This window comes from Rhea americana, unplaced genomic scaffold, assembly GCF_003343005.1.
Source record: "Rhea americana isolate MKP2758 unplaced genomic scaffold, rheAme1 scaffold_2, whole genome shotgun sequence".
Taxonomy (NCBI): Eukaryota; Metazoa; Chordata; class Aves; order Rheiformes; family Rheidae; genus Rhea; species Rhea americana.
Window position 1 is genome coordinate 926,647 of NW_028186149.1, and position 26,966 is coordinate 953,612.

Here is a 26,966-nt window from a genome sequence, read left to right on the forward strand (position 1 = left end):
CAGAATTAACTGCTACAATCTAGGTTTACAAAATACAGAGGAGAGGTATGAGATAGGAACTGTACTCAGAGACAGCTACTTTCCAAAATGCTACGAGACCTCAGGGGCTGCTGCTCTGTGCCCCACACACTGTACGGCCGGGAAGAGGAGGGCTATTGCTGAACAGCAGCAACAGGCCAGACCAGTGCTCTGCAGCAGGTCCCTGCCGGGCTCTGGAYAGAAGCGAGCCAAGCTGCAGTCCCTTTCCCTTTAACAGCCTCATGAGTGGTCACAAGCAAAAAGAAATAAATCTAATCAGACTAAGCAACTAAGTAGTACTTGATAAATAATGATGCTAAAAGTAGTGAAGAGTTTGACCAATCAAAACTAACACACGCTGCATAGCTGTTAATGAGAGGTAGTAAGTWGTTAGTCACAGTTAAAAACAGGAAGGTGCTGAGCTAAAACTACTACCAGCCTCTCCAGTCCCACTCTCCTTTCTTCAGCTATCCATGGTGCCTTCAGATTTAAGAGGCTTTTGCTCAATAACCCGTAGAGCAGGACATCACCTATATCCTTCCCTGCTCTCCATTTCCTCTTTTCCCCTTTCCATATACATACTTTTCACAACATTGGCCTCTGAGGCCATGAAATAATTTCTTCGTGATTTTTCAGTCTTTTCTGCTTCATATACTCTGCTTCAGGTGCTTTCAAATTAAAAAAATCCTTTCCTGCCCAGTTGGGTGGTTCTTCGTGGGAAGTATCCTGCTGCCCCACACAGCCTCCCTTGGCCCCCCTCCCTCCAGTCCTCACACTGGGCTATTATGTGCAGATCCAGCGGCTGTTGAGGGAGCTGCTCTGAACTAGGCTAGAAAACCCCTTCTGTGGCATGGCCCAGAAGAGCATGGACACATTTTTTAAGCATTTGTGTCTCTGCTGAAGAATTTCTGAAACGCCACATTTCAGTTCCCTGAGTGCTGCAGTCCGCCCTGTCTGGAGCTCAGCAGAATGGGGGTAAACCAAGCAGAGGATCAGCTTTCTGAGGGTGCTCTGACCCAGAGGCAGGTCTCATTACATCATTTGTTTTGGGTTGAGTCTGAGGAGCTTTATAAAAAGCAGCCCTAAAAAGAAGGAGAGAAACGAGGAGAGAGAAGGGCAATAACATTAGCAGAAGTACGCTCTGTACGTGTGTGTCTGCTCTTTGCCAGATATCTGCACGGGAGTTTCTTCAGAGTGCAGAGAAACCTGTGGACTGCTGGGATATTATAAGTCTTTCCTCGAGATGTCAGCCAAGAGCTTCAGTACAGTTGTAGTTGCCACTGTGCTTATTTTCTTCCTAAAGATACAACTGTCAGTGCAAGCGCCGTTGAATGGTAAAGTCTTTCATCTTTCTATTTTATTGTCATTGCTAACTTAGGGCAGCTAATGTGACAGAAAAATGGAGGAGACTTTTTATTATTATTTCTGTAGTATGCTCATAGTTGTATGTTGTTGCAGTTTGTAGCTGTTTGGAGTTAGTATCCTTTTTCAGGATAGGTACTCTGATATATAAAGAAAGCAGTCAGCTTCGTAAAGGGCCCTGCCAAGAGAAGTGTTATAGCAAGTTTTCAGCACTAGCTACACAAAGGGTGGAATTCAAACTTTTTTGGCCAGCTTGTTATTTCAGGAATATTTCTCTGAGAAATGTCTGCATTCTCCAGCAGTATCTCCCACCTGAGGGGCAGAGGTTCCCAGAGCTTGGAGATTCCCAGAATAACCTCTCTGAATAACAACACTGCAGGTTTTGAAGTGAACACGTGTGTAGGAAAGATCTGTCTTATGACATGTCCTGAAGGGAAAGCTGGAGAATTCCTGTTTTAGAAGTAGTACCTGTACCACAAAGTAGTAACATCTACAGCATCTGCCTGTCTTTGACATCTTCCCAAGTCAGAAACTTAACTGAGGTACAGGCTATTACAGCTGGAAGTGTTCCCACTCTTCCAGCTCCAAAGTGTCACTGGGAAGGTATTATTCCCCAGATATGGATCAGAGAGTCACAATACATTCGCTCTAGGTATTTCCTCCTCCACACACAGGAGCATAACTGTGTTACTCGTCAGCACTCACCCCAGCACGAATGAAGGCAGTAGAGCCCTCCCAGGTTGATACTTCCTTTACTACACATGAATCAGATGTTCCAGAGCCTCCTCTTCAACCTTGGGGGGCGGTGTGACAACCTGCCTCATCCTGATTTCATTTCCAAGCAGAATAAGGGTAAAAGCTACCTTGTCCACAGTCTTACGATAGTAACAAATCACTTCTGCAGCTCTAATATGTTCATACAGAGAAAGCCAAGAAGATTCTGCCATCTGTTCCTCTTCTGGTCTGAGTTAGACAACACAGTGTTAAGAAAGCTGCAGCCTTGCCTGCACTAGCTGTTATTGTTGGGCTCATCGGTAAAGGCGTAACAGTGAATTACAGATCATCACAGGCTGAGGAAAATTCCATTTGTCAAAAGACTTTAAGCTTTCATTTATTTTTGTTCCAATTGGGATAAAAGCCCAAAATATTGAAAATCTTTGAAATGTACTTTTTTAAGGTTGTTCTAGATTACCAGAAAAGATAGTTTTGTCAGTTTATACACACTTCAGTGTGAAGAGCATGAGTGGAGAGTAGCTGTGTAGTTAAGCCAACATTTCTTCAAAYTCTGCTTAGATGAGGATGTGGGATTTCTAAAACTTGCTGACAGTGGGTTGCTCTCTTTATCAAGGTTGTACCTACAGAAAGCGCTGAATGTAGGACACAAACACCCTCAAAGACCTCAGTAAGAGATAATCCCCTGCAGATGAAAGGGTAAAGGAGAATGGGGTTTCTCATGTTGAAATCGAAGACGGAATATGAATTCTCCTACACARCAACATGGGGATTTCAGCCAGGATGATTATGGCAAAGCTTATTCTGAAAATTCAAAAAGRACAAGGCTCACTGGTCCTGACAAACTGCAGTCAGGGAGCTTCATGCTCCCAGCCCCAGCTGATGCAAAAGATGAAGTGCAGCTGCTCTGCACACCCCTGCAAATTCACCCCAAACATTTCACATCACATTCTTTGGTGAGGAGCCATACTTGGGACTACATTTCAGAGTACAAGAAATGTAGCCAAGTACCATCTACAGAACAGACATATGCGTCTGAGGACACCCAAACGCCTGCGCACACACACGTGCACACAGGGTGTTTGCAGACTCAGAGTCCAGGAATGTTTCCTGGGAGGAAACAAAGTTAAATTTGGGGAAAGTAAAGATTTCCATTAGCTTGAAGACCAAACCATTAAGGCTGGTCAGGACAAGTGTCTGTAATTCCACAGCAAGCTGAATAACTGCAAGTAGGTTTCCAGTACTAAAAAAAAAATATAAAAAGAATATTTAAATAAATCAAGATATTTCCAAGACTGTGCAAAGACAATGTCCCAATTCCTTAGGCAATCAATGAATACTGACCATTAATCACCTTAACACTCACCCAAGCTTCGATGGTTCTCGTGAGTTATATGGGTTCACATACCATATTCCCTTTTTTCAAAGTCCAGACATTTCCTATCTGTTTCAGACAGCAAAGTCCAGATCCTCTGTGCAGCAAGGACTGCCCATCGCTTCTCAGAGCAGCAGCAATCCACTGACATGTTTCAAACTCCCCAACTAGGCATGAGGGTTTGATGATAACTACACCCCACTTATATTTCTTATTTTCCCAATCAGAGAAAATGAAGGATACCTACATACTGCTGTTTGTAGTATTTTGAAAAAATTGATGGACTGAACTTTGTCCCCAGGATTTAAGTGACCRTGAAAGTGTCACAGGCAGGATCACAGGGATAATTATAGCCAGCATTTTGGTTGTAAGGCTTCATAACTTGTTAAAACTTTTATATTTCTGTTCAAAACCYGGACTAGAAAGACAGGTGAGTATTGCAAGAATCAGTAGATGGGTTTAAGTGGCAATTTGTTTCTTTAATGTGCRCAGAGTAAGCTCAATTTCAAATATTCACAACAATATTTCTTTTGTTTTTCACAGGGTCAAAATGGTCTTATGTTGGTAAGTAGTAACTAATTCACGTATAGTAAGTTGTGTCTTTGTTTTGTATTTTAAAGAGAACATGCCAAATTTATCCTTGTGAGATCCTACTAGGTTCAGTATTTTACCAAGGTTTCAATCTGGCCCACTGTCTTCAAACCCATTATTTATCCACCAGGGCTGTCTGGAGGATKGGGAGGCAGTTAGCGGGCTCTACGCTGCCCTGCAGAATGACAAGAACTTCAGAGGGCTAAGAGCAGGCTCCCCACAGCCCTCTGGTTCCTCACCAGTCACAGACCAGTAGCACATCTCAGCCTAGCTCTGCAAATAGCGTGCCTCTCCCTGTCCACATAGGTCTTCATTTTTACTAGAGTCAGAGTTCAGTGTCACCTGGATCATGTCACTGGAGACTTGGCTCCTTGAAGACCTTAGCTCTGACAAGGTAGAATAAATAACATTCAGTGGTACTTTGCATACCAGTCCTCCAAGTCAGGCATTTTAACTGAGCAAATCCCCTGGCCAGTATTTTCTCATTCAAAACTGTGTTTCAATGCCACATGCCCACAGAGAAGGAGGCAGTACTGAGAATCTCACAAAAAAATGCTTGTTCTCAAGCTTTCGGTGCTGCTCCAAGACAAAACCCAAGAAACTCCAAGATTTAAACTGTTTAACTCTAATAGCTGCTTCTTTGGCTGTGCTCCAGTTTACCTGACTCATTTCACMTAAGCATAAGGAAAACTGTCAGCTGCACATCTATAGGTATTAATCTAACTGCCCCTGTTTGTTATATATATTTCATATTCTCATTTGGAGAAAATGCTTGACATACTTTGTCACCTTGAAAGCAGCAATCAGATGAACATAGACCTACTGGGCAATCAGGAAAGCAAGGCTTCTTTTACTACCAGCAAAATAGAAGTTTTGTTCTCCTTCCCAGGGTAATGCTTGTTTAAATTAGTTACTTCTCCCTTTCTGGGCATTTGCATACCAATGTATTTTTCAGAGTACAGTATTCTCAGTGCCCAACTTCTTCAATTCTTGTTAAGCATTTCTATGCTGCAGTCTGATTTCTGACATGTACTAGAGGATGGAGAAAAGATTCACAAACCAGATTTTTTTTCCCTTTCTCAATTAYTTTTTAAAAAATATCTAGACAAAGATATTATAAAAGCATCTTCAAAAGACTTAACTGGCAATAAACACTTCTTTGCAAATATCAGGCGTAAAGCATGGGTAAAATGTTGCATAGAGAGAAATGACAATTAGGGACTGTCATCAAGACCAGGGAAAGGCTGCTCCTCACATTCTCCTACTGATCGKGGTTTCTCAGGACAGCCAACACCTTCCACCTGTTACCTTTACCCCTTCAGCACCCTGCAGTGCCACCCACTACAATGAAGTCAGCAGGAAGGGAGAGGAACTGAAGCCTTTACACTCAYAGTGCAGGCTGATCTCAAGATGAGGGTCAAGGTACAAGGTAAAGGGTGGAGGAAAAATTGACACATCCCCTGTCAACGAGAGGCCTATTTGCTCAGTAAGACAATATGCAGAACTGAATGTCGATATAGCACAGCACCTCAGGGTAAGGTGGTAACCAGGATGTGGCCAGGCGTTATCTTTTCAGAACAAACTTTGTAAAGAACTGGGTTGGCTCGGCTATAATGGAAACTACTGCATTAGCTACAATAAATGTAAGGGCTGACTATCTCTACTTGCCTCTTCCTTAGGCAAACTGTAGCTATGCGATTTGTTCTTCCTGATTGCACTAATCTGGTGTATAGTCCAAGCACAGAATATGAGCTGTGAGCCTGGAAGAAGCAGCACAGGCCAGCGGRCTGGGGCATGGGCCCCAGGCCCACCTCTGATGCAGGCTTGCTCTGTGTCCTTTGGTGGGCGGCTTCACCTTCTGTAACATGACAAAATGGACAAAGTGTTTCTGGAAAGCGGAGTTCTGTCTCTACTCACCRTTACTGTTGTGCAGTACCACGATGGCTAACACATAGGTAGCTAAGGAATAAGGTGCTAGTGTCACACACAGTATGTAATGCTGGTAGTAATGAGCTTTAGCAGTGTCTGGCACTCTGCAAGCTTCTGCTTCTATGTGATCTTCTACTAGGGGGAGGGGGCTCCTCTCTACACAGCACTAAGGCTAGACAAACATGGTATCAGCAACAAATTTATGGAGCACTGTGCTACAAAGCACAAGTCTGACCTCAGAAATGAATGCTAGTGAAGGCAAAGCTGTTTCAGCCCTGGGCTGGTCAGCCCAGCTGGTGAAAGTCAGAGAATCAGCATAAAACTGAGAAACATCMTGAGAAAAATGTTTCCAGCTCCAGATAGAGAACTCAAACAATGCTMAGATGCCCCTAGAGCTCAGGACACCATGCCCACACGGCTCCTTCTGCAGTGTTGCTTGCAGCTGGGGGTGCAGGACCAAACTCCTCTGCCCAGAACAGAATTGGCAGAATTGGASAGCTGGGCTCAAACTCTTTGGATACTGATATTCTGCTGCTCTTATGTAAGAGAACTGGAGGGAAACCAAAGAGCTAAAATCACTCTTTGAGATCGGACAAACAGCTAGGCTGAAGGACACTGCCCAATTTTACAGACAAGTTAAAAGTAATAGAAACAGCAGAATTATTAACATGCTTCAGCATGTGAAGAAACAGTATTAACCTAGAAACTACAGGGACTGTTGTTAACAGACATTATACTAATTGAAGTTGCAAACTCTTTAGTTTTATTGTTGCCAGGTGCTCTGCTCCAGCTCAGTGAGATGCTGAGAATCTGCCCTCTTTCATTAGGAAACGCCAGCTTTAGTGAACATTCTAGAACATACCCAAAATTTCTTGTACAGCATCTGTGCTTAATGGAGCAGCAGCGACAGCTACTTGCCGATTGCTCTACCTCACAAGCTGTCCTCTGGACACACATATGGAAGATATACGCATATTGGATATGTGTATGYGGAAAGGATGGAGCTCTGCCTGTGCTGTGAGCCAAACAGGAACCACGTGGCCCCATTACTGTGGCACACAGCCCAGTCTCTCAGCCTTCATTGCTAAATCAGCCGCAGTCTCAAGTTCACTGCAGCTACATAGCTTCCAGCTGGCTGAAAACTGAGGCAGAGCGCTCTGTGCGGCTACAAAATACCACACAGATGTCCCTGGTCTCACTGATCCTGTGCATTTTACACTAGTTTACTTCAACCTAAGAGATCTTGGATCCCCCATCAGAAACTTAAGCAACATGACTATTAACTAATCATCAGTGCAAAAGCCTCTTTGTAGTAATAGTATCATATAGACCAGGGTCTCCCAGGGGCAGAGACCACTGTCACCCCTAGGGGAGCATTTGCCTGTATCTCCTACCTGAGCCAGGGCTGTGGGGCTTGATGAAGGCTTAGGCATGCAGAAAGCTAAAAAGCATCGAAGGAGATGATATGATAGAGATATGCTGCTGAAGTGCTGAGGGTATTTCACTCAGGTCACTGTGGAGACRGGCAGCAAGTGCCATCCAAAGAATTGTTACTATTTTACTTACAGGCATCTTCTATAAAATAGCCGTAAGGGCACAGCCACACTCAGGGTCACTTGCATCCTGGTAAGGGAACATGGCCTTGGGAGCTCATGTAAAAGGAGGCAGCCAACAGGCTGGATTCAAGCAACCAGGTCTGCAAGTACAGAACAGCAGGGATCATTCATGGCTGCAGCAGGGGCAGTGGTGGCAGGGGCAGGGAGGTCTGGCATCCACCCATACTGACAACTCCGCACCTTAATTGCTTACTCCAACAGCTGAATACCATGTTGGATGGGTGAAATGGGCCCACAGCACAACTACTGCTCTGCTGACGCAGTCCTGGCAGGATCCTCAGGGAAGCAAACATCATCTGAGGTGCCTGGGCCTTCCCTTTTTCATAACTGTTGTCACAAAGGAAGAAATTGAATACTAAGATGTTTTCACAATACTTCTCATGTAAATAACTTACGGGACTTGTAATGCAGGCCAATCTGAATACATCCACATGTTATTCTTTAGTCAATAGTGATCAGACGGAGCCTTTGTAAACAGAACGTGATTTCCAYTGAATTTCTCTAAATGTGCTGGCACAGAAAAAGGAAAATCTGGTTCACAGTCAATCATCCATTTTCAGCAGAGCTGGCTCAGAGATGCCTTCCAGCTGTGTGGTTTATCTACCACGGAAATCTCAATTTCATATATGCAAACACAAGCTGCAGTGAGCTCAGCTCTTTCAGACAACAGTTTTGAGGCACTGAAGTGAGGAACACTACGTGACAAGAAGGCTGAATTTCTAGAAAAACTGGTTTCGTATCAAAAAGAAAAAAAAGAAAGTTGTGCTGATTGAGCAGGAGTGGGAAACAAACAAGAACTGCCAAAACTTAGTGACCTAAAGGTGGATTTGTGAATGTGTGTCAGGGAAAGCATGACAGCTACTCGAGATTAAGGTGCATTAAGACTACAGTAACTGCATCATTTTATTGTAAAGAGCGAGTTTCCCTTCTGAACTGCTGATGTTGGTATGAAAGTTCTACAAAAGAATGCAATGCACCAAAAATAGTACTAAAAAATGTGTTGTACTTCATGATGTGACTTCTATTGGCTGCAGTAGGCTTCTATCTATCTTATGCATCAATTAAAGATTACCTATTGAATTATCCATTGCCCAAACCTGTGATACATCTTAAAGTATTTCTGGAAACCAACTACCTCATCAGAGGTAGTGTTTTCTTGAAGAATTATATTGGTCTTTGTGCACAGAAACTGAACTTGTAATTTCTGTCATATGCACTACATTTAAATCAGATTCTCCTCCTTTATTGATATCCTAGGAAACACTTTCTCATTAAAAAGTGAGTCTCCATTAATATTTGCCTGATCATTAAGTTCTCTTCAGAAAATATCTGAACTYGCTTTGCCACTGATGACCTGATGTAACATTAGATCCTGACATCCACAATTCAGGGAAGGTGTTGACATACCGGAGAGACTTCAAAGAAACCACAAAAATATTACAGGTCTGGAAAAGAAGCCTTCTAACAAAAGACTCAAAGAACTGTATCTATTTAACTTAAAAGAAGTAAAAGTACTTATAACATCATGTATGTTATAAGGACTTCAATGAAGAGAACAAAATCTGCTAACAGGAGGCTCTTCAATTACTAAGCAAAGGATTAAAAGCAGCCACTAACTAAAGGTCGAGGCTAGACAAACTCATCCTAAAAGGCAAGCTGCCAAGGAGAGTAATTACCCATTGCGCAGTTATGAAGTATCTTTTACCTGCAGTGCTTAAACAAGATTGGATTTTTTTTTCCTGATGAAAGATATGGCCTCATGAAAGCAGAAATCAATCCAAGGGGGTTGTGTTATACAGATTAAGCCAGGTGACCTCAAAAGACCCTCCTGCCTTAGAAAGAATCAAGATGAATCTTCAGCATCAGGGAGAAACGCAAGTTGCAAGTATCTCTTTTGACATTTAAATCCCAATGGTCTCAGCTTACAGCTTGAGAACAGCTGCTAGCCATTAATGTGTAATTAAATCAAAGGCACAATGAACAATTTCTTGATATTATCTATTCTTTGTAGAGCCTACCTAGGGCAAAAGCCTCTGATGAAGAAAAGTTTCCCAAGAGTTCAAGCAAGCTACTGCAGGTCAAATTACCATAATACTTTTCATTTTTGCAAGTCAACTTTTCATGGTGTGTTACATTGCTAGATAGAGCCAAACAGTTTGTATGATGAGGAAAAGGCTTAATTCCCTTCTGTGACATTTTCTCTGTCAACACGAAGTCCCTTTTTTAAGCAATTATCTTTGGAAGGTGGGTATAGCTGCATTAGTGTGCATATGCCTGTATTTGCACAGGGAAAAGTCATTCCTGTCAGAAAACAATCCCAATTTTGTGATACGTCCGAACACAGGAGCACAGCCAGCACTGTGACCATCTTTGTTTTGTTGTTGCCTGARAATACTTAGGCCTGGTAGCTCATCAGTTTAGGTGAGCTCACCAGACCTGGTGAGCTACCAGGCCTGCAGTTCCCAAGGAGTACAACCTAAAAGGCTGCTGAGATTGCCAAAAAAATCGAGGGTCAGTAGGTGAATAATGAAATTGAATTTAAAGCATAATTTGGGGATTTATAAATACCTGCATCTTTTGGAGCCCAAAGGAAATAGCACTGTTATCCCAGAACTCCACTTCCAACCACCGAAAGGGCTGGAAAAGGCAATAAACTCTTCCACATCATTTCCTCACTTCATAGTTTGGTAGTAAGTAAAAATACAAAGGCCTCTCTCCTACACCAGTGCAAGGTAAGACTAGCACTACTGAAGCGAGGGAGGTTAGACCARGTCAGACACAGAAGCCAGTTCAAAGCTGCTTCGCTCACTTCTGCTGCACGCTGCYTGTTGCACCGTCGCTTCTGGCTGAAAGTGGGATGTGCTCGGCAGCTCACAAGGGCCTCGCRGAGGCTTGCGGCAAAGGCTTCAGGTCAAAAGAAACGTAACTTGGTCTCCACTGAAAGCCTTTGCAGGACTATAAGCAACTCTTGGGTAATTCTAAGCAGTATCTGTTTTAATTGGTCACTGGTGGAAAAATAGCCTTGCATGCACTGAACCTATTAAAGCTCAGTAACAAAAGTTTTTTTCAGTTATTAAAAGATAAAGAACGGTTCCTAGCTTTTTTTCTAAGGAAAAAATCATTCTATTTATGTAGCACCTAAAGCTCTGTGAAGGCTTTTCCTGCTATATGCATAACAAAATGTAATAACTAATATGATTCTTCTATCTAGCTATCATTAAGTTTATGTGAATTAAGTTTTAATACAGTGGCATTTTTTGTACTGCATAGTCTTATCATTGTTTTATGAAATTCAAATATGTGAGAATTTGATCAACCAGCACCATGAGAGATGAAAATTGTAGACAAAATGGAAAATTGCAACTCAGGAATCTGTCTAGAAATTTGATACAGAGTGTCTCTATGTGAGATTTTYGCCGACACTTTCTCTGCCAGCAGACACATCTTATTACAGTAATCTGGCCTTTTTCTACCTAGTGAGAAACTGGAAACATGAAATTGAGAAAGGTAGAGGAATAGCAAAAACCTTCAAGATTCAGAAGAGGCTCTTTTTCCAAATTTTAGATGAGGGCTCAAACACAGGAGTTTTCAGAATAACTGTAACAGTTCATGCCTGTCTGTTTTTTACTGTTCTCAGGGAAGATTCAGACAACATCAAGGCTTGACAAACTTGTCTCTTTGTGTTAATTTACACAGGTCCTGATGGAGAGAAAGCCTGGCCAAAGAAATATCCATTTTGTGGAGGAGTATTCCAGTCACCGATAGATTTTCACAAAGATATTCTCCAGTACGATTCTAACCTCTTGCCTTTAGAATTTATAGGCTATAATGTGCCCTCCACTGACCAGTTTACATTGACCAATAATGGTCATTCAGGTAAGGAAGCTTAATGACTGTAGAAGATTGTGAAGGAAAGTGTCACTGGAGTTCATAATTTTGTATTTCATGGGTGAACTACTTTGATTATCAGCTGAAATCAAGCTGAGATAGATGAAGCCTTTGCATCAGCATTCATACACCCTAAAAAACAGGCTAAGGAAATCCGGCACTGTACTGAACACAAATGGACTTGGCATAAGCAGAATTGAAAAACTGTTGTTTTTAAATATATTCTAGGCAGTCATAGAATTAATTCCTGAGCTTTTAAAAGCTTTTCTTGTTTCTCTGGTTCAAGTGCTCAGAAACAGAAACAGACTTTACAGTTTGTTCAGAAAGAGATAAACTGATAAAATATAGATGCAATGGCTCTTTGATATTCTAGTCTAATCAAAGTAGCTCAGTTGAATTTAGTGCAAAAATAAAACAATTAGGAGTACCATTCTGTTCTTGACTTGAGACTGAAACCTCCAATAGTGAAGGATGAAACAGAGAAGAGGCAATCTCGTAAAGGTCTACGATATCTAATGCATCAATATGACATACAATACCAGTAAGCTCGTTCCACCATATTTTTCTTCTTGAAAATTTTGAAGACCTATAAATAAGAACAGGTATAAGGCTTTTCTTTGGTGTATCCTCCTCTGTTGCGCAGGCATCAGAAGAGCCTGTGCTATAAAGCAGCCTCTGCCTTTCCCTAGAAAGCCTTGTTGAAAGATGCTTGACAGGCAAACTTTTCTTTTTTTCTCACTCTTTCAGTGGGGTAAACCTGCTCTGTACAACATCATGAGCCCATTCTTCAGGTAAGGACCAACCTTTTAGGGCATGGTTCCTGGTTTTCCTCATTTTGACCAGTTTCTCCACAAAAACCAGGTTGCTTTAGACTAGCAATACTGAAAGAAATGGAAGGTCTGGAACACCCTTTCTTTGGGAATTTCCTTTTCCTAAGAGCACCTCTGAGCCCTTAGCTGAAGATTGTACTGTCAAAGCAGAATGCATTAGGCTATTGCAAGTCATCCCTAGGCAGAGCAGGGAGCATCAACACTACAGCCTTTAAAGCTACCAGAGAGTAGGTGGAAACAACTGCACCACATTGAGAGCCTGTCCCTGTCACACAGGAAAAAACAAATCCCTCCCAGAGCCTAGGTCACTAAGATTTTCAGATTTTGTCCCTAACACCAGAAGTTCAATCACTTCCTAATACAAGCCAAGACAACAGTAGATTCACCCTCAGAAAATCTGGCTTCCTAAAACTGGAATTCGCTTCTCAGGTAAGTGTCCTCCTGGGAGGCAGGGAATGTGTGGCCCATCCTCGCCAGGAAACTCACTCAGATACGACTGCTTGGTTTCTCTGAGTAATAAGCTTGATTCTGTTGGAGTGATCATTTCACCGTCTGCTGTTATCTTCTYTTACGGCTAGAGAGGAAATCAGCAGGATATCTAGTGCTGTGCTATCAGGCATTCCTACATACAATTAATGTGCTTCACAGCCAGCTAGTTATCTACTTTAACTAGACTGAAAGCAGTAGAGCTCAAGAAAAGCACTGTAATATTGGCTGAAGAATACACATGTCAACATTTGCTCCTCTATCAAGGTTTTGGGCCCTGTTTCCCTTGCAGAACATGCCAGGTACATTCCATAAATGAAATACATTCACATCGGAAACCAGTAAAGGTGAATTGCTAAGAGATTGATCTATTCTTCACATAAACTCTTGCTTTATGAAGTTGCAAACTTCTCCAGACTGAACAGCAAAAATAAAACAACTTCTTTTCTTTTCTATGGCAATACCTACACAAAAGATAAGCCAGCCTACTTTCCCTGCTGAAGAGCATTAGTGAGCAGAAAGGAGGGTACTGTATACAACAGCCCCTCCCTTTCCTATGCCAGGAGAAGAAATGCTAATTATTAAGGCCTTTGATTACCTTGCTGCTTGACATAATTACTCTAGGTTAGTGRTGGGGGTTATTAGCTTATTAGCTTTTTTCCAAATGCTCCTAAAAGAAGATTAAAGGGGAAAAGAACTCAATTTAACAAGGTTAAAAAACACCAGAYCAAATACTGGCTCATTAAGCCATTTTTTACTATAATAAGGGAATAGAAAGAAGGTGCATGAGCCTAAGTTCTGCTTCAATACTTCGATAGCTGTCTCTTTAATAAGAATGAAGTAATTTTGCACTCTTCAGGAAAGAGAAAGAATTCCACTAGCAACAGTTCTCACACTTAATTGCTTTATTTTAAGAAAACAGAAAAAGGGAATGTTCTAAACTCTCCTGTATTCCCTAGAAAGGCTTAAAGATAGCTGAAATGTTTATCTCCAACTGCAGACTGAGATGGATTCTGAGTTAAGAATCTAATAGTTTATTCTGCTCTGTCCCTTCTCCATACGTAATATAGCTAGAGTAGTTCCATGTGGTACCATCTCCTCCCATCTGTTTTTGGTCTGCTTACAGTGAAAATGTATCTGTCGCCTGCTATGCACATCAGAAACCTCCCGTTCGAATACACTGCATCTCAACTTCACCTGCACTGGGGCAACAGAAACAAGTCGGAGGGCTCGGAGCACACCATCAGTGGAAAACATTTTGCAGCAGAGGTAAGATGAGCTTGGATCAGAGAAACATGCAGAGGTGGACAAGTCCCACCGTTTAGAAGTGGGATCTTTACCTTTGGTATATGACTGTAAAAGGCTGCAAGGTCCTCATCAAAGTACTTATAATCTGGATATATATACTAAAAGCCTGCAYGGTGCACTGGGAAGAGGATGGGCTCCCATGTACTTTCATAAGTTTTCATGCATTTCTATCGAGTTAGAATCTAGGTTTTAAACTCAGGCCTGGCACTGGGTCACTGAGCAATTTCAAACAAATTGCTAGATTTCTGACCCCCTGTTTCTTCTCTGTAAAGCAGAGCACAACATTGGCTCCAGTGGGCTTAAACAACATTTTGAAATGTTTTCCCTTTATCTTTGCTCACTTTCTTCTATCCAGCAAAGAACTATTTGACARGTCTTTTTCATTTCCATCTTTTCTAACCCTAAATTAATGATTTAGGAATAGGTTTGAAACAGCAGCACCTATTGGATGCTTATGCCAAATGATTAAATGAAAACTTATTCACTCAGAATCATCTGATTGCATAAGAGCCCTTCAGGAATCTGCTTCTGCTCCAGTTACATTTAACACCAGTTTTTGCATTCTAAACATCAGAGAGCCCCACGAGTACCAAGGTGTTACTATTTYGGAAATATTTACTAGTACTGGCAGTACAATCAAGATGGCTTGAAGCTAAACAAATTCTCTTTTTTCTCCATCACATAGAGAGGAGGGGTGACTCAGCAAGACAGGGRCTAGCAGAGGGACTTCCAGCACATTTTGCTATTCTCTACAAGGTATTTTGCTGCTACTGCACAGAAACCATTAAAAAAAACATGGTATTGTCCTGGTCTGAGATGGCTGTGCTTGTTTTTCTTAGTCAGGGAACAGAAGTGTTACCATAATATCATATCTCCTTCTTTGTAGCTGCATATTGTACATTACAACTCCGAGAAATATCCGGATATAACAGCAGCAATGGACAAAGCAGATGGGCTGGCAGTTCTGGCTATTCTTCTTGAGGTAGGATATAGGACTTTTTTATTTTGTAATATACTTTTTTGATCATTAAGTAAGGTATCAGACATCTTTAAAGCATAAAATTACCCAGATTAACTAAAAGTGACATTGCTGAATACGTTTGCTTCCTTTTCTGATTCACAAAAAAGGGCCAGACTCCATCAGCACATATATAAACGGATACAAACAAAGGAAAATAATAATTCTGGATATTTCCTAATATTTTTCAGCAAATTAACTTCAGAGATACTGAATCCACTTTTGAATTCATTTACAAACTAAGAATTGGTAGAGTTTATGAAATAATAGATGACAGTGAATTTCAAACTCATGTTAAAACTGCCTCTTGCAGATGAAGCAGTTTCGCACAGCAGAGAGACACAGCCCTCACTCTGGCAACTATATGCAATCAGGAGGTGACCACAGTCTGCAGGACACGGACTTCCCAGATTCTTTGAATCACAGATTCTAGTAGTGATATAAAATTACAAACAAGTAAATTCGGGGCATTTTTCAAAATAACAGAAGGACAGGTTTCCAGTTTTCTCTTCTAAAGCCCCACATCCATCAGCTGATCTGAAGAAACAATTTTGATAAGCTTAAATAATTTKCTTTCTTCTTGAAGGGTAAAACTCCTCAATAAGCTTTACTATAAAGCTATTCATAAAATTGGAGTATTTTCCACTTTTTACCTAAGGCCTGAAAGTACCCAATTTTCACATTTCCATTGAATACGTAAAAATGTTTAAGAACATAGGCAGTTTCAACAGCAAAAAAAAAAAAAAAAAAAAAAAGAAGAGGGAAGAAATAGGAAAAAAAAAATATTTTCCTGGAGATTGCCACAAAATAGTTTTAGGAACTCAATACCAGTTTCTAGAAACTCATTTTTCCCAAGAATGAATTTTCAGGTAAAGGGCTTGGGGGGGTGCAGAAAAAAGTGCCTTTTTCTGTAATTCTTTTSTCCTTTTTCTCAAAGGAGGACTGATTTGTTCAGCCTTCCTGCAACGTTAGTCACCCAGGCAGGAAGCAGAAAGCATTGTGTGACAGTCACAGCTAAGACACACAGCTCAACCCTTCCAGTTCAGGGAGGGTGAGCACAGAACAAACATCCTGGTATCAAACAACTCCTGAAACAGAACCAGAAGGAATAAATGTAAGAAAGCAGCTGTGTCTTGTGCAACCCCCCAGACCAAGACCGGGGTTTTATCAGTGTTGTCTGCTAACTGCAGGGCCCGGCCCAGGTCCCGTGCACGGGACAAATGTCCCGGCTCGCTGACAGAGCTCCACTGCAAATGGATRTCATCCAAGCCCACCTCCTGGCCCACCTCTAAGGCTCTGACAACAGTTTTGTGTCAAAATTCAGCTCATTTGGAAGTCAGAACTGTGAAAAGTTTCAGAGTATTGCATATTATTCTAGGGAAGAATATCAGGATTCTAGGTTGTTTTATTTTCCCCCATAACTGCTAATGTTTAAAATCATGTAAGAGAATGTTGTTAAGCCTGGAGATTAGGTCTCTAAAAAACTTTCAGACAGCTGGTAGCTTTTAAAGTTGATTTAAGGACACCCTTTTACTATGCTCAGTTGTCAGAGGAGCTGCTAAACACCAGCTCCAGAGAATTCATATAAAAAGGCATTGATTATTAAACCCCAAAGCTGCTGGGAGACGTTGAAAAGCACAGTCTTGCTAGAGAGCTGAGTTATAGTCCTTGCCAGAGGCCCTGTGGTGCCCAATARCATCATTCTTTATCTGCTGGAACTGTGAGGAGCAGCAGACTAAAAAATGTTTGTGGACGGAAAACTGTGGCTTTGCCTAGAAACCAGTGGGTGACCTGAGAAGCCTGTCAGCAGAGAACTCGGTCTACAAGGCTCTCTCAGGAAAAGGTTTTTCTTCAGGCACTCCGTGTGCTGAACAGGCGAAGGCAGCCAGGTTTTTCAAGCACACAGGAGAGGTCTACACTGCCGTAGTTAAGACATCATCATGACAACGTGCTAGCGTGACATGTTAAAGTAGCTCTCATATCCACAGAGCAATAAGAACATTGTTGGGATTCTGGGAATAGTATTAACATTTTGGGTAAAAAGAGGAACTAGGCCATGCTGGTACATTCATGTCTGGACAGTGGGAACATTTCCCTTATGTTGTTCATCAAATGCCATTACCTGCTGCATGCAGAAGCAAAGATTTGCATGTGGTCTTCTCGTTACAGATCGGACCTTTCAACCCAATATACGAAAAGATCTTCAGGCACTTCCGGAACGTGAAATACAAGGGTGAGTGGCTACAAACCAGCTGTGGACTGAGAGTGGCTAAGAGTATCCAATGTCATCACAAGAGGGATTGAAGAAACAGTCCAGAAGTTGCAGGCAAACCTCTGTCATAAACTCCAGAAGACTTAAAATTCAGTGCATTTCTGTGAAGAGTGTATTGCTAGCAGGAAACAAACACATAACACCACGTTTCTGACTAGCCCTTACTCTTGCATATGGTGTTGGGTTGACATGATCACAGTTTATGTTACAGACTCTGGTATGTAGGACAAGATTTGTACAGGAAACCTAAAAAGCTCTATTTCATTATTTTACTGGGATAACMCCTGTTAAAATGTTTTATTTTCTTAGTGATGTGACTGAAAACATCATACTTTCTGAAAAACAAATTCACTTCACTGGGACTAACTACACAATCTGTGTAATAATGATACAGCATTTAACACAAATCCTCTCTTTTAGACCAGATGGCCCAAGTTCCTGGTTTCAATATTCAAGAACTGCTTCCCGACAGACTGGATGAGTATTATCGCTACGAAGGATCCCTGACAACTCCTCCTTGCTACCCTAGTGTTCTCTGGACAGTTTTCCGACATCCTGTTAAAATTTCACAAGAGCAGGCAAGTTTAAACCATGTGTTTTCCTCATTGGTGTTTACTAAGAAATAGTAAATACATATTCTAATTTCCTGGATTTCTCTTATGTTCCAATACATATTAGTATTGTATCAGCTTGAAAAAAATCACAGTAAAGTGAGATTCTTTTCTGTTTTCACTACGTACTTGCTCACTGCTTTAAATCTTTCTGTGAGTCACTCTCAGACCATTTTTGTTCAAGTTTCATGGCTGAACCCTGTCCACCAAGCCTTTAAGCGCTACTTGGATCCTGACTGACTTAGGGACGATGGGGTGGGTAGATGTTTGTTTCTAAAAGCTTGTGATAGGTTATCGTCAAGCCCAAATCCCCTGGCTTTTCTCCAATACTTGTTTCTGTGCTCAATTACTTTTTTTCATTCTCAGGTGGCCATTGATGAATTATATAGGCTATAAAGTCCCAAACACTATCTTCTGATTTAGCTAATTATAAACATGAGAGGAAAAAAATATTATCAAAATCTCCGATCAAATTAATGTTTTCTCTCCCATCTGATTTTCCTAGAAGCCAATTACTACAGAGCAGTAATTTTATCAGAATGTAAGAAAAGTACAGGTATGGATTTGGAGACATCACACTGCCTACATATTATTCTGTATTTGGACTCACAGGTCATGCAATAGTTTTAAATACTATTTAATGTATCCTCATCTCTTCGAGTTCCTCTGCGATTTCAAACTCACACCCTCCAGGAGTTTGATTCCTGGGATCCCACACCCACATTGCTTTTCCTGTGGTCTGGGAGCTGACCGGGTGCTTCCCTTTGTAGTTACGGGCGCTGGAAACAGCCATGTATTGCACAGAGAGTGACGACCCAGAACCCTTGGAAATGGTTGATAACTTCCGCCACGTTCAGAAGTTTGATGAAAGACTGGTTTTTATCTCCTTCCACGAAGGTAAGTTGCATGAACRCTTCCATATAAAGAAACAGCACACCATGATTTGTGTAGAATTGAAATACTGAAGTGGCAGGCCCGTTGCACTTCACTGCTGCGAAAATGTAGCAGTCTCTTTCCTGCAGTTCTCTTTGTGCCTTTTCTTCTCTTACTGCATTGTTGCATGGGCAACCCTGCGGGAGGAATGTATACAGAGAGTATACAAAAARCTTTGTTCCGCAAGGGGTACCAGGCAAGCCAGCTCCATGCATCCCTGGTGTTTTGATCAAAGGGAAGGAGACAGGAGAAGGAAGACTATGCTTGCCCCTGCCACACCTAGTAGAACGACTTTCTGTCATTCCAAACACTAACCTGTTCTCTGCAACTGAAGTCTTTCAGTCAGTATAACAGCTTGAGCTAGCCTCATTTCACGAGTTACATTTGCTGGTTCTTTGTAATTCTAGTTAGTGATGCTTTAATGAGACTCTCTAGCTGTTTATAATGGTTGCACACACCACCTACATTTCAGCAAAACACCCTGCTCCCATTCATGGTGAGCGAGTGACAAGAGTCCTGCTGACAGAGGCAGGACTGGTCCCAGAAAAGGCTGTCTGAGGTATGTAACATAGATCTTAAAGATCTAAAGAAAGGGCAGGATTTTGCCATGTAGGCTACCAGTGGCAAACCTGGCAAGACACGAGATTCCCCCAAGGACACTGGAATCAAAAGGAATCTTCCCACTGACTTGCTGAAGCTCTGATGCAGGCTCCAAYGCCTGCATTCATCTCATAAAGCTACAGATTATACAGGAAGGTGCCTAGCTTAGGAACACAGCTGCTTCAAGCTCTCTTTCAGTAAATGAGCAGTGATCTGCCAGAAAAAGTCACTGGCTTTTAAGCTACTGGGTTTTCACTTCATAACAGCTAAAACAGCATCTTGGGTTAGGAAAGATTTCAGTCACTGTGAAGCCAGGCTTATTTTGAGCAGGTTTCTTTTTATGCAGAACACACATTTAAAAGAATCATAAGTTTGCATTTCAGGGAGACTGTTCTGTGGGAAATCACAGGGAATCAGAAAAGGTCCTTGGGGAGCTTGCATCTGACAAGCARAAGTAACTCATAATACTGGATTTTATGAACCATTGTTTGGGGTGGAAAAGATTAGCCACCTTATGAGGAAGACCTGATTTAAAAGCTTAACTATGCAGTTTTATACAATGACAATATTTAAAATACATACAGGTTTTTATGAAGAAAAAAAAAAGGTGTCTGCAGTGGGAAGCTTTATCATGCCTCAACAAGGCATCTTGCTTATGCAGGATGTATTGCTCCAATTCCAAAAGAAATGCCCTTAAGCAGAAGTGAAGCTGGATACACTGCAGGCAGATGAACCCAGGCAAACCACTATGGGTTTTGAGATTGTTACAGAAGGAGGGTTTTTTGTTTCATTTTGTTTTGTTTTTTTAAGAAAAAGAGACCACAATAAAAGATTGGCCAAGTAACTTTCAACTTAATAAAACACTTCAGTGTACCACTTTGATTTTGCCTGGTAGTTTCTCTACTGCTTAACTGAAAGAAAAGAAAAAACAGGAGGTATCTATATTGGGAAATGTCAYGCAATAGCCACTGCAGGAACAGTTCTCCCCACAGGCACACTGCAAGTAGCTGTTCTTGCCCATGTCTTGCTGTAGACAAGCCCTTTCGTAAATATAAAGCTATAAAGCAGAAAAGTGAAAATCAGAGATTGGCCAAAACAAATCCAAGACAAAACATCTTTCTAAAATCAGAAACAATTTAGATTTGTGCCCAAAAGTTGGCAAGTCTCTTTCTCGAATTAGCKGCACCAGAACTCCCAGGCTGAGCTGTGTGGAACATCAGCAGGATTTGGCCCTGAGCTGAAGCAAATCCCCACCTTTGGGATAAAAGCTAGAGACAGTCCTAGGAGTCATTTTGTGGCTAGGGACAGTTTCAATTCACATGGAAACATTTCTAAATCTTTCTAAAGTTTCCCATAATGGGAACATAATTCTACCACAAAGCTTCTCTTAAGTGCCTTCTTTGAAATTACTGCACATAACCTAGACAGTAATTATTTAAATAGGTATGTTGCTGTTGTCCTTGCTACTTAAGCACATTTTTCTCATTGAGTTCTAATGATAATCTAGATCTTCATTTCTCTGTATTTTTACTGAGTAAATATACTAACAGTCCTGAGCAGACTGAATATATGGCTTGAACCACAAGCCATGACTTCACAGTTTAATGACATTCTCCAGCTCTGCGTTTAAATCCCTGCATTTCACTGTCTCCTGGGCTCCAGCAACAAAGGCAACATATCCTCTTAAACTGCTGTATCTCCTGACTTCATTTAATTAACCACTCTACCTGCAGAGTGCAATATAGTTGATTCTCATGAAAAGCTTGTGGACTAGATACATTAAAGAGGGCCAGGCTGATACTGCTCTGTGCAGTTCACAGAGCTCTGAGTGGCTTCAGTGCAGTTCACAGAGCTAAACTCAGGGTCACRTACGTCCCATTTCTGTGCACTCTGCAGAAGGCCACTAAGTAAAAAAACTGTTTTAACTTGCAACACTGAAAAGGGAGAATAATTTAGTAACAGATGGGCTATTTCCCAGGTGCAGAAATATTGCATAACACATCTTACTGTTTAACGTATGATAAGGAGTTGGAGATATTACAATTGCTGAGTAGTCATGACAATGTGACTTTGTACCTTTTACTGAGCACCTTCCAGCTCAGGTTCTCCAAGCACCCTGCCTGTCTGTACACAGCTTCCAGCTTGCAATGAGAGGCCTAGAAAAGTGACTTTCCCCAGAGTTTCCACTATGATAACTGCTGAGCAGAGCAGAGCCCAGCAGTCTGCCCACCCCTAAACCTTAGTGGGCTCTGTCCTTGGCCAGCAGACTTTATTTTCCAGCAACAGAAGACAGACCCATCACATCTCCTCAGAGGATGGCAGAGCATATCTATGAAACACACTGTGAGGCTGACCAGCACAGGGAAAGCCTGCCCTTAGCATTGCTACACTCCTGGTACACGAGATAGAGCAAACTACATTAGATAATGTAAACGTACATTGTAGAAATCTGAAAAATAACTGTCTTATTTTTCCTACTTTCTGTAAGGATAGAATGTCCCCAACTGCTAGAGCCTTAATTCCCAGGCTTGGAGAAGAAAGGGAAACTGCAAACCAAACGCGCACAATAAGCAACTCCAGCTAACCCAAGCTCTGCAGTTAGGTGAGCGCAAAGACTAGCCTGGAGMGTCTCAGCCAATAGCAGGGGGGAGCTTTGGAAACAGCATTCATTTTAACAATTGCAAAACACTGAAATTTTACCAAGGTTGCTGGACTCCAACAACAACAGCAAAAGGCAAAAYAACAGACACAATGTAAAGGCTCCAAAAATGCTCTAAACAGACTTAGCATACATGAAATATTTCAGGCGATSTTTTTATTTCACTATGTAGTAAACACTTAGCCTTATATTTCAAAGATAATAGGATTTAGGAAGACAGATTTAAGCATTCCCCARAACACTAAGGCAAGTTTATCACCGAAGTCAATACACTGACACTGACTCCCACCAGCCAAAAAAAGTATGACCTGACTTATCATTTCATAGAACCTGTAAAAAATTAAGATGGCTAATTTTTCTCTACGTCAAACTTTATAAGCCTCTTCAGAGAAAAACAGTTGGGACSTTTTAATACATTGAGATAATTAAGGCAATAAGTATCATTTTCTATCATATATTGTATTTTTGCAATAAGCCAAAATATTTATAAATAAACAGAGGTATAAGCAATAATTTGAGTGCTGTTTTGTTCGCATTAGGAAAAAAAAGAGGTGTTCCAAAGTCAGCACTGTGCTATATTCAAAATGATACCACACAAAGGAAAATGTCTTCAGCCTGTGCGTGATAGCAGGGTAGACTTTTACTATCCTCAGTCTTTGAGGTATTCCATACCCTCCCTCTTTTTACAATCAGAAGTGCCCACACTGGTATTTCAAGCGCCACAAATTCTTGGTGCTTAATTTCCATGCTCTGGTTCTCTTCTGGTGAATGTTAGCAATATCTGCCTCTCTCACAGCCAGACACAAGTTCAAATTTCAGGTACACTACGAGGTAGAGAATTAGTTTAGGCTATTTGTACTACAACTGGCTGAGTAGCTTTTATCTCCCATCCTCATTGTGGGAAGGAAGGAATGCATTCATTCCAGCTACCTCCAAAGAGGCACAACTATCCAATTATACATGCAAATAGCTGTCTGGATATCCAAAATGATTTGAGGGACAATCAACTTCAAATCAAGAGACAAAAGGCGAGTATTTGGCTTTTACTATTCATCACTTTTGATTTAAGCTTTCTAAAATCAAAGGCAGCCAAGGCTTTCAAGCACATAYGAGAGGTCTACACTGTAACTCTTAAGGCACCATTACATATAAATACGCCTCTGAAAACAAACTGCAAAATAAAACCCATTTTGCACTGTTTTTGTGGGTTGTGCTTAAACATACTACAAGGAATTCATATACCAGATTTGAGCTTCAGCTACATGTGCATAGATGGTTATTAGCTTGTATGTAAATGTAACATGTTTTTTTAAAAATGTTTTAATTCTAATATTCCAGGATAATATTTTTCAGGTGAAATTAGTTGCTTTTGCATATTCAGAAACCTGAGTATCTGAGTGAGCAGCTTTTCTGTGTTTAAGACTAGTTCTCCATAGAATCCTAGTGATCTTTGGCTTTTTYTCTCCTTTCAAATCAAGATCCAAAACCCGGTGGACTGACCGTGTATATGTAGTTGGTTTGCTAACAGCATCTATGCACCAGTGATTTTTCTCATCTGAATCACGGTCATACAGAAATGAGAAATGCAATTTTCCATCTGTTTTGTAACCTGACCTTTCAGCACCTGTCTACCTTCTCTCTGTAAATCACACTCAATAGTTAAATGGTATTGAGTTACAACCCATGATCCCAGTAACTGAAAATCAGACAATATGCTTTTCATTCAGGGATCATTAAACACTTCACAGGAATGATATAAGCATTATTATTTCTATCAATGGGGGAAAATTTGACCCAGATGTGACTTTCTCAAAATTGTTTCTGTGAAGCAGTGCCAAAGTCAAGAATAGCATTTGGCTCTCTCTTTATTAAGTCACATCATTTGGCTCCCATACAGAGGTGACACCAGCTATAAAAGCATTTCCAATGTATCTTTCAAGCTGGAATGACTTACTGGAGCTGAATTGTGTGGGTTATTGCCCATCCTGCTGTTCTCACCCAAGAGCTGGTCTCTATGACTACAGAAGACATTGCTCAGTGCTACTTTAATAGAAACCCYGTTCAGGCTAAATACATTTAATTACAAAAGCTCATTGACTCTATCAGCAAATCATAGCAAAATGTTCTACCCATTTCAAAAAAGGTATTCATCATGCCTGTAATCTCCCAAGCTTCATTCAAGTGCATCCTACCAGTCACAGTCACAAAAGCTCCCTCACAGGTGCAGCCCCTCACCTCAGAAAAGAAAGGTTCCTGCCAAAGCAGAGTTAAAGCGCACCTGGCTGTTGGCTGCAAGCACACAGCCCGATGCAGCCAGCTGTGCGCCGTTAGGAGCACAGTGCCTTTACTGGGAAAGGAAGGAGAGGCTGTACCCACAGTCATGCCTTGGGCCAGGTGACCACAGAGATCCGTGAAACAAATCCTGCTGTGCAGGCTCCAGGCCCCTACCAAAGCAGGTCTTCAGAGCAACTTTCCTGACTTCCAGTGTCAAGGCTAAGGACTTGACACTCCAGCTGGGTGCAGAAGCCGCAAGATGGGGCTGTTGAGCTGTGCTTTGTACATGGGATGTAAATAACCRATGCCTTTGGCCACCTGCTTTTTGATACAGATAAATAAAATCTAAATTCATGTTAACTATTAACAAGCMCTACATTTCAAAATGTCTCAAACCTTAAAGGATTACTTAGCAAACTCAAACATGTTTATACTGCATTTTGCCTGCCAAATATTCCAATAAAAGCAGCTTYACATGCAGCTGAAATTCATTACAATGTTCATGCCTTCCAATGCCCACAAGTTACATGGAAACTGGTGCCTAGTTTTGATTACAAGACTACGCTGAACAGAACTATGCTGATTCTTGTTTTTATCAAACAGAAATTTAAGGCCTGAACTTTAACCTTGCCCCTACCCTTCCTCTTTAAATCACAAGCTCTTTCTGCGTGTGTTATGTTTTGATGTCCATCGGAAACCCCTTTACTTTACTGAAACTCCCCTTTTCTATCTATAACACAGTTCTTGAAATCCATGCTTGACAAGTTTCCATTTACTTAGACTTAATAAAGCAACCAGTGGGATAATGATAAGCGTGAGACTTTGCATTTGTGTTTTCTCCACAGCTTATTTAATAAGAGGAAATATTTACATGGAATACATGAAACCTGGGAGCAGCTTAATATGCTTCACTCTGAAAGGATTCTGATGATGCTCAGGAACAGTCATTTGATAAAATTTAATAAACTGTGTGTAAATAAATTATGAAAATGCAGCTAAGAAAAGAGTGCCCCCTTCAGGCTCTTTGGGCAGGCCAAAATAAGTAAAAATATTTTCACTGCCAAGAATGCGTCTGAAGATCCTTATTAAAGAAGGTATTATAGTGTTAATGCTTAACACCTCAATGCAAAGATGAAATCACTCAATTGTTTACCTTAATATCCTTAATTCATTCTTACCTTCCTTGCCTCCTTCAAGCATTGTTCTCAAAGACAAAGCATGCCGCTTGTTAGCTGCCACCCACCAGTGATGTTATTCTGCCATGAAAAAAACAACAGGCATCAAACTGGACATCTTATTCGCCCAAACTTAGTTGCTGAATTTTGTTTATATGTTCTCTTACATATTATAGCATACAAGGAGTTTCTGATGTGCCATGACTTTGCCTGAATGTTGGCTCAGTGACTTCAGTGGAGCTCTAAGTTCACAAAATTGTAAACTGTGAATTCAGTTGTGGGATTAGGATCTTCCGGTATATATCTGTGCAAAGCTATCGACTGAAGAGCCTTTGTACATGGCAGAAGCAGAACTAAAATGTTATGACTGATTAGAGACCAACCTTCTCCTCTCATGTAAATTAAAAGAACTGCTTTGAATGTTTTCCATCTTCTCCTAGGTGTTGTTGTTTCTGTGATGATAGCCTGCATTGTGGGAGTTGTCATCATTCTTGCAGTAGCTTTTTGGCTATTCAAGAGGAAAAGGTAAGACATCTTGTTGTCACATCACAGAAAGAGAAGACAAAACAAATCCTTGTTCTGACAGAGTGCTTGTACATCTGAAACCTTAGCGTTTTTTCCAGTAGAAATGGTGGCTCTTTTAGGGGAGATACGATCTCTCCTTACAAGCTTTGATTTGTTTTTGCCATAGTAGATGCAATTTCTCCTGTATTATATACTTCAAACTAATCCTATTTCATTGCCAGCAAAATATGTTTATATGGCTAAAAGGTCTCTATTTGCTGTGACTTTGGTGCCACAATGGCCACTCTTCTGCTATTTAAGAACAGTAGCCCCCTGGTTGCTTTGAACTTAAAAAAAAAAATTACTTTAACGATCGTCATATAAAACCTTAAAATACACAATGACAAGAAATAGAGAAGAGTATGTGACTACCTAGAGAAGACAAAAACACTTTACACTTTAGCCACCAACTGCTCCCACAAAAAAAAGCTAAGAAATGAGAGTCCCTTTCCAGACTAAATGTGACAAGCACACTGGCTAGATAACATACTTACCTGTTTCTTCCAGCTCTCAATTGCCATTTGTTCTTTTTCCTGGTCTTTTTTTGCTAGAGTTACTGCTTTTAATTGCTCTTCGAATTCTTTTTTCCTGGAACAATAAGTCAAACAAGAGGGGAATGAATTTTTAGAGAAAACCCCTTTCAAATGTCACATCATTTAAGGGAAAGAAATATGTACTGACAGAGATAATTCAGCCAGACTGCTTCCATCAAAGTCACCACCTGG

General features: G+C 41.0%; 1 protein-coding gene across 1 annotated transcript in view; it reads left to right on the forward strand.

The window, feature by feature from the left end:
* The first annotated feature begins 1,261 nt into the window (after window positions 1-1,261).
* Window positions 1,262-26,966, forward strand: part of CA12 (carbonic anhydrase 12) — a 26,031-nt gene continuing 326 nt past the window's right edge. The window contains exons 1-9 of the mRNA XM_085303651.1: window positions 1,262-1,352; window positions 4,031-4,051; window positions 11,320-11,499; window positions 13,954-14,096; window positions 15,022-15,117; window positions 17,323-17,386; window positions 17,846-18,003; window positions 18,807-18,933; window positions 26,118-26,202. Of these exons, the coding sequence (XP_085159777.1) occupies window positions 1,262-1,352; window positions 4,031-4,051; window positions 11,320-11,499; window positions 13,954-14,096; window positions 15,022-15,117; window positions 17,323-17,386; window positions 17,846-18,003; window positions 18,807-18,933; window positions 26,118-26,202 (965 nt within the window). The remainder of the gene's footprint in view (window positions 1,353-4,030; window positions 4,052-11,319; window positions 11,500-13,953; window positions 14,097-15,021; window positions 15,118-17,322; window positions 17,387-17,845; window positions 18,004-18,806; window positions 18,934-26,117; window positions 26,203-26,966) is intronic.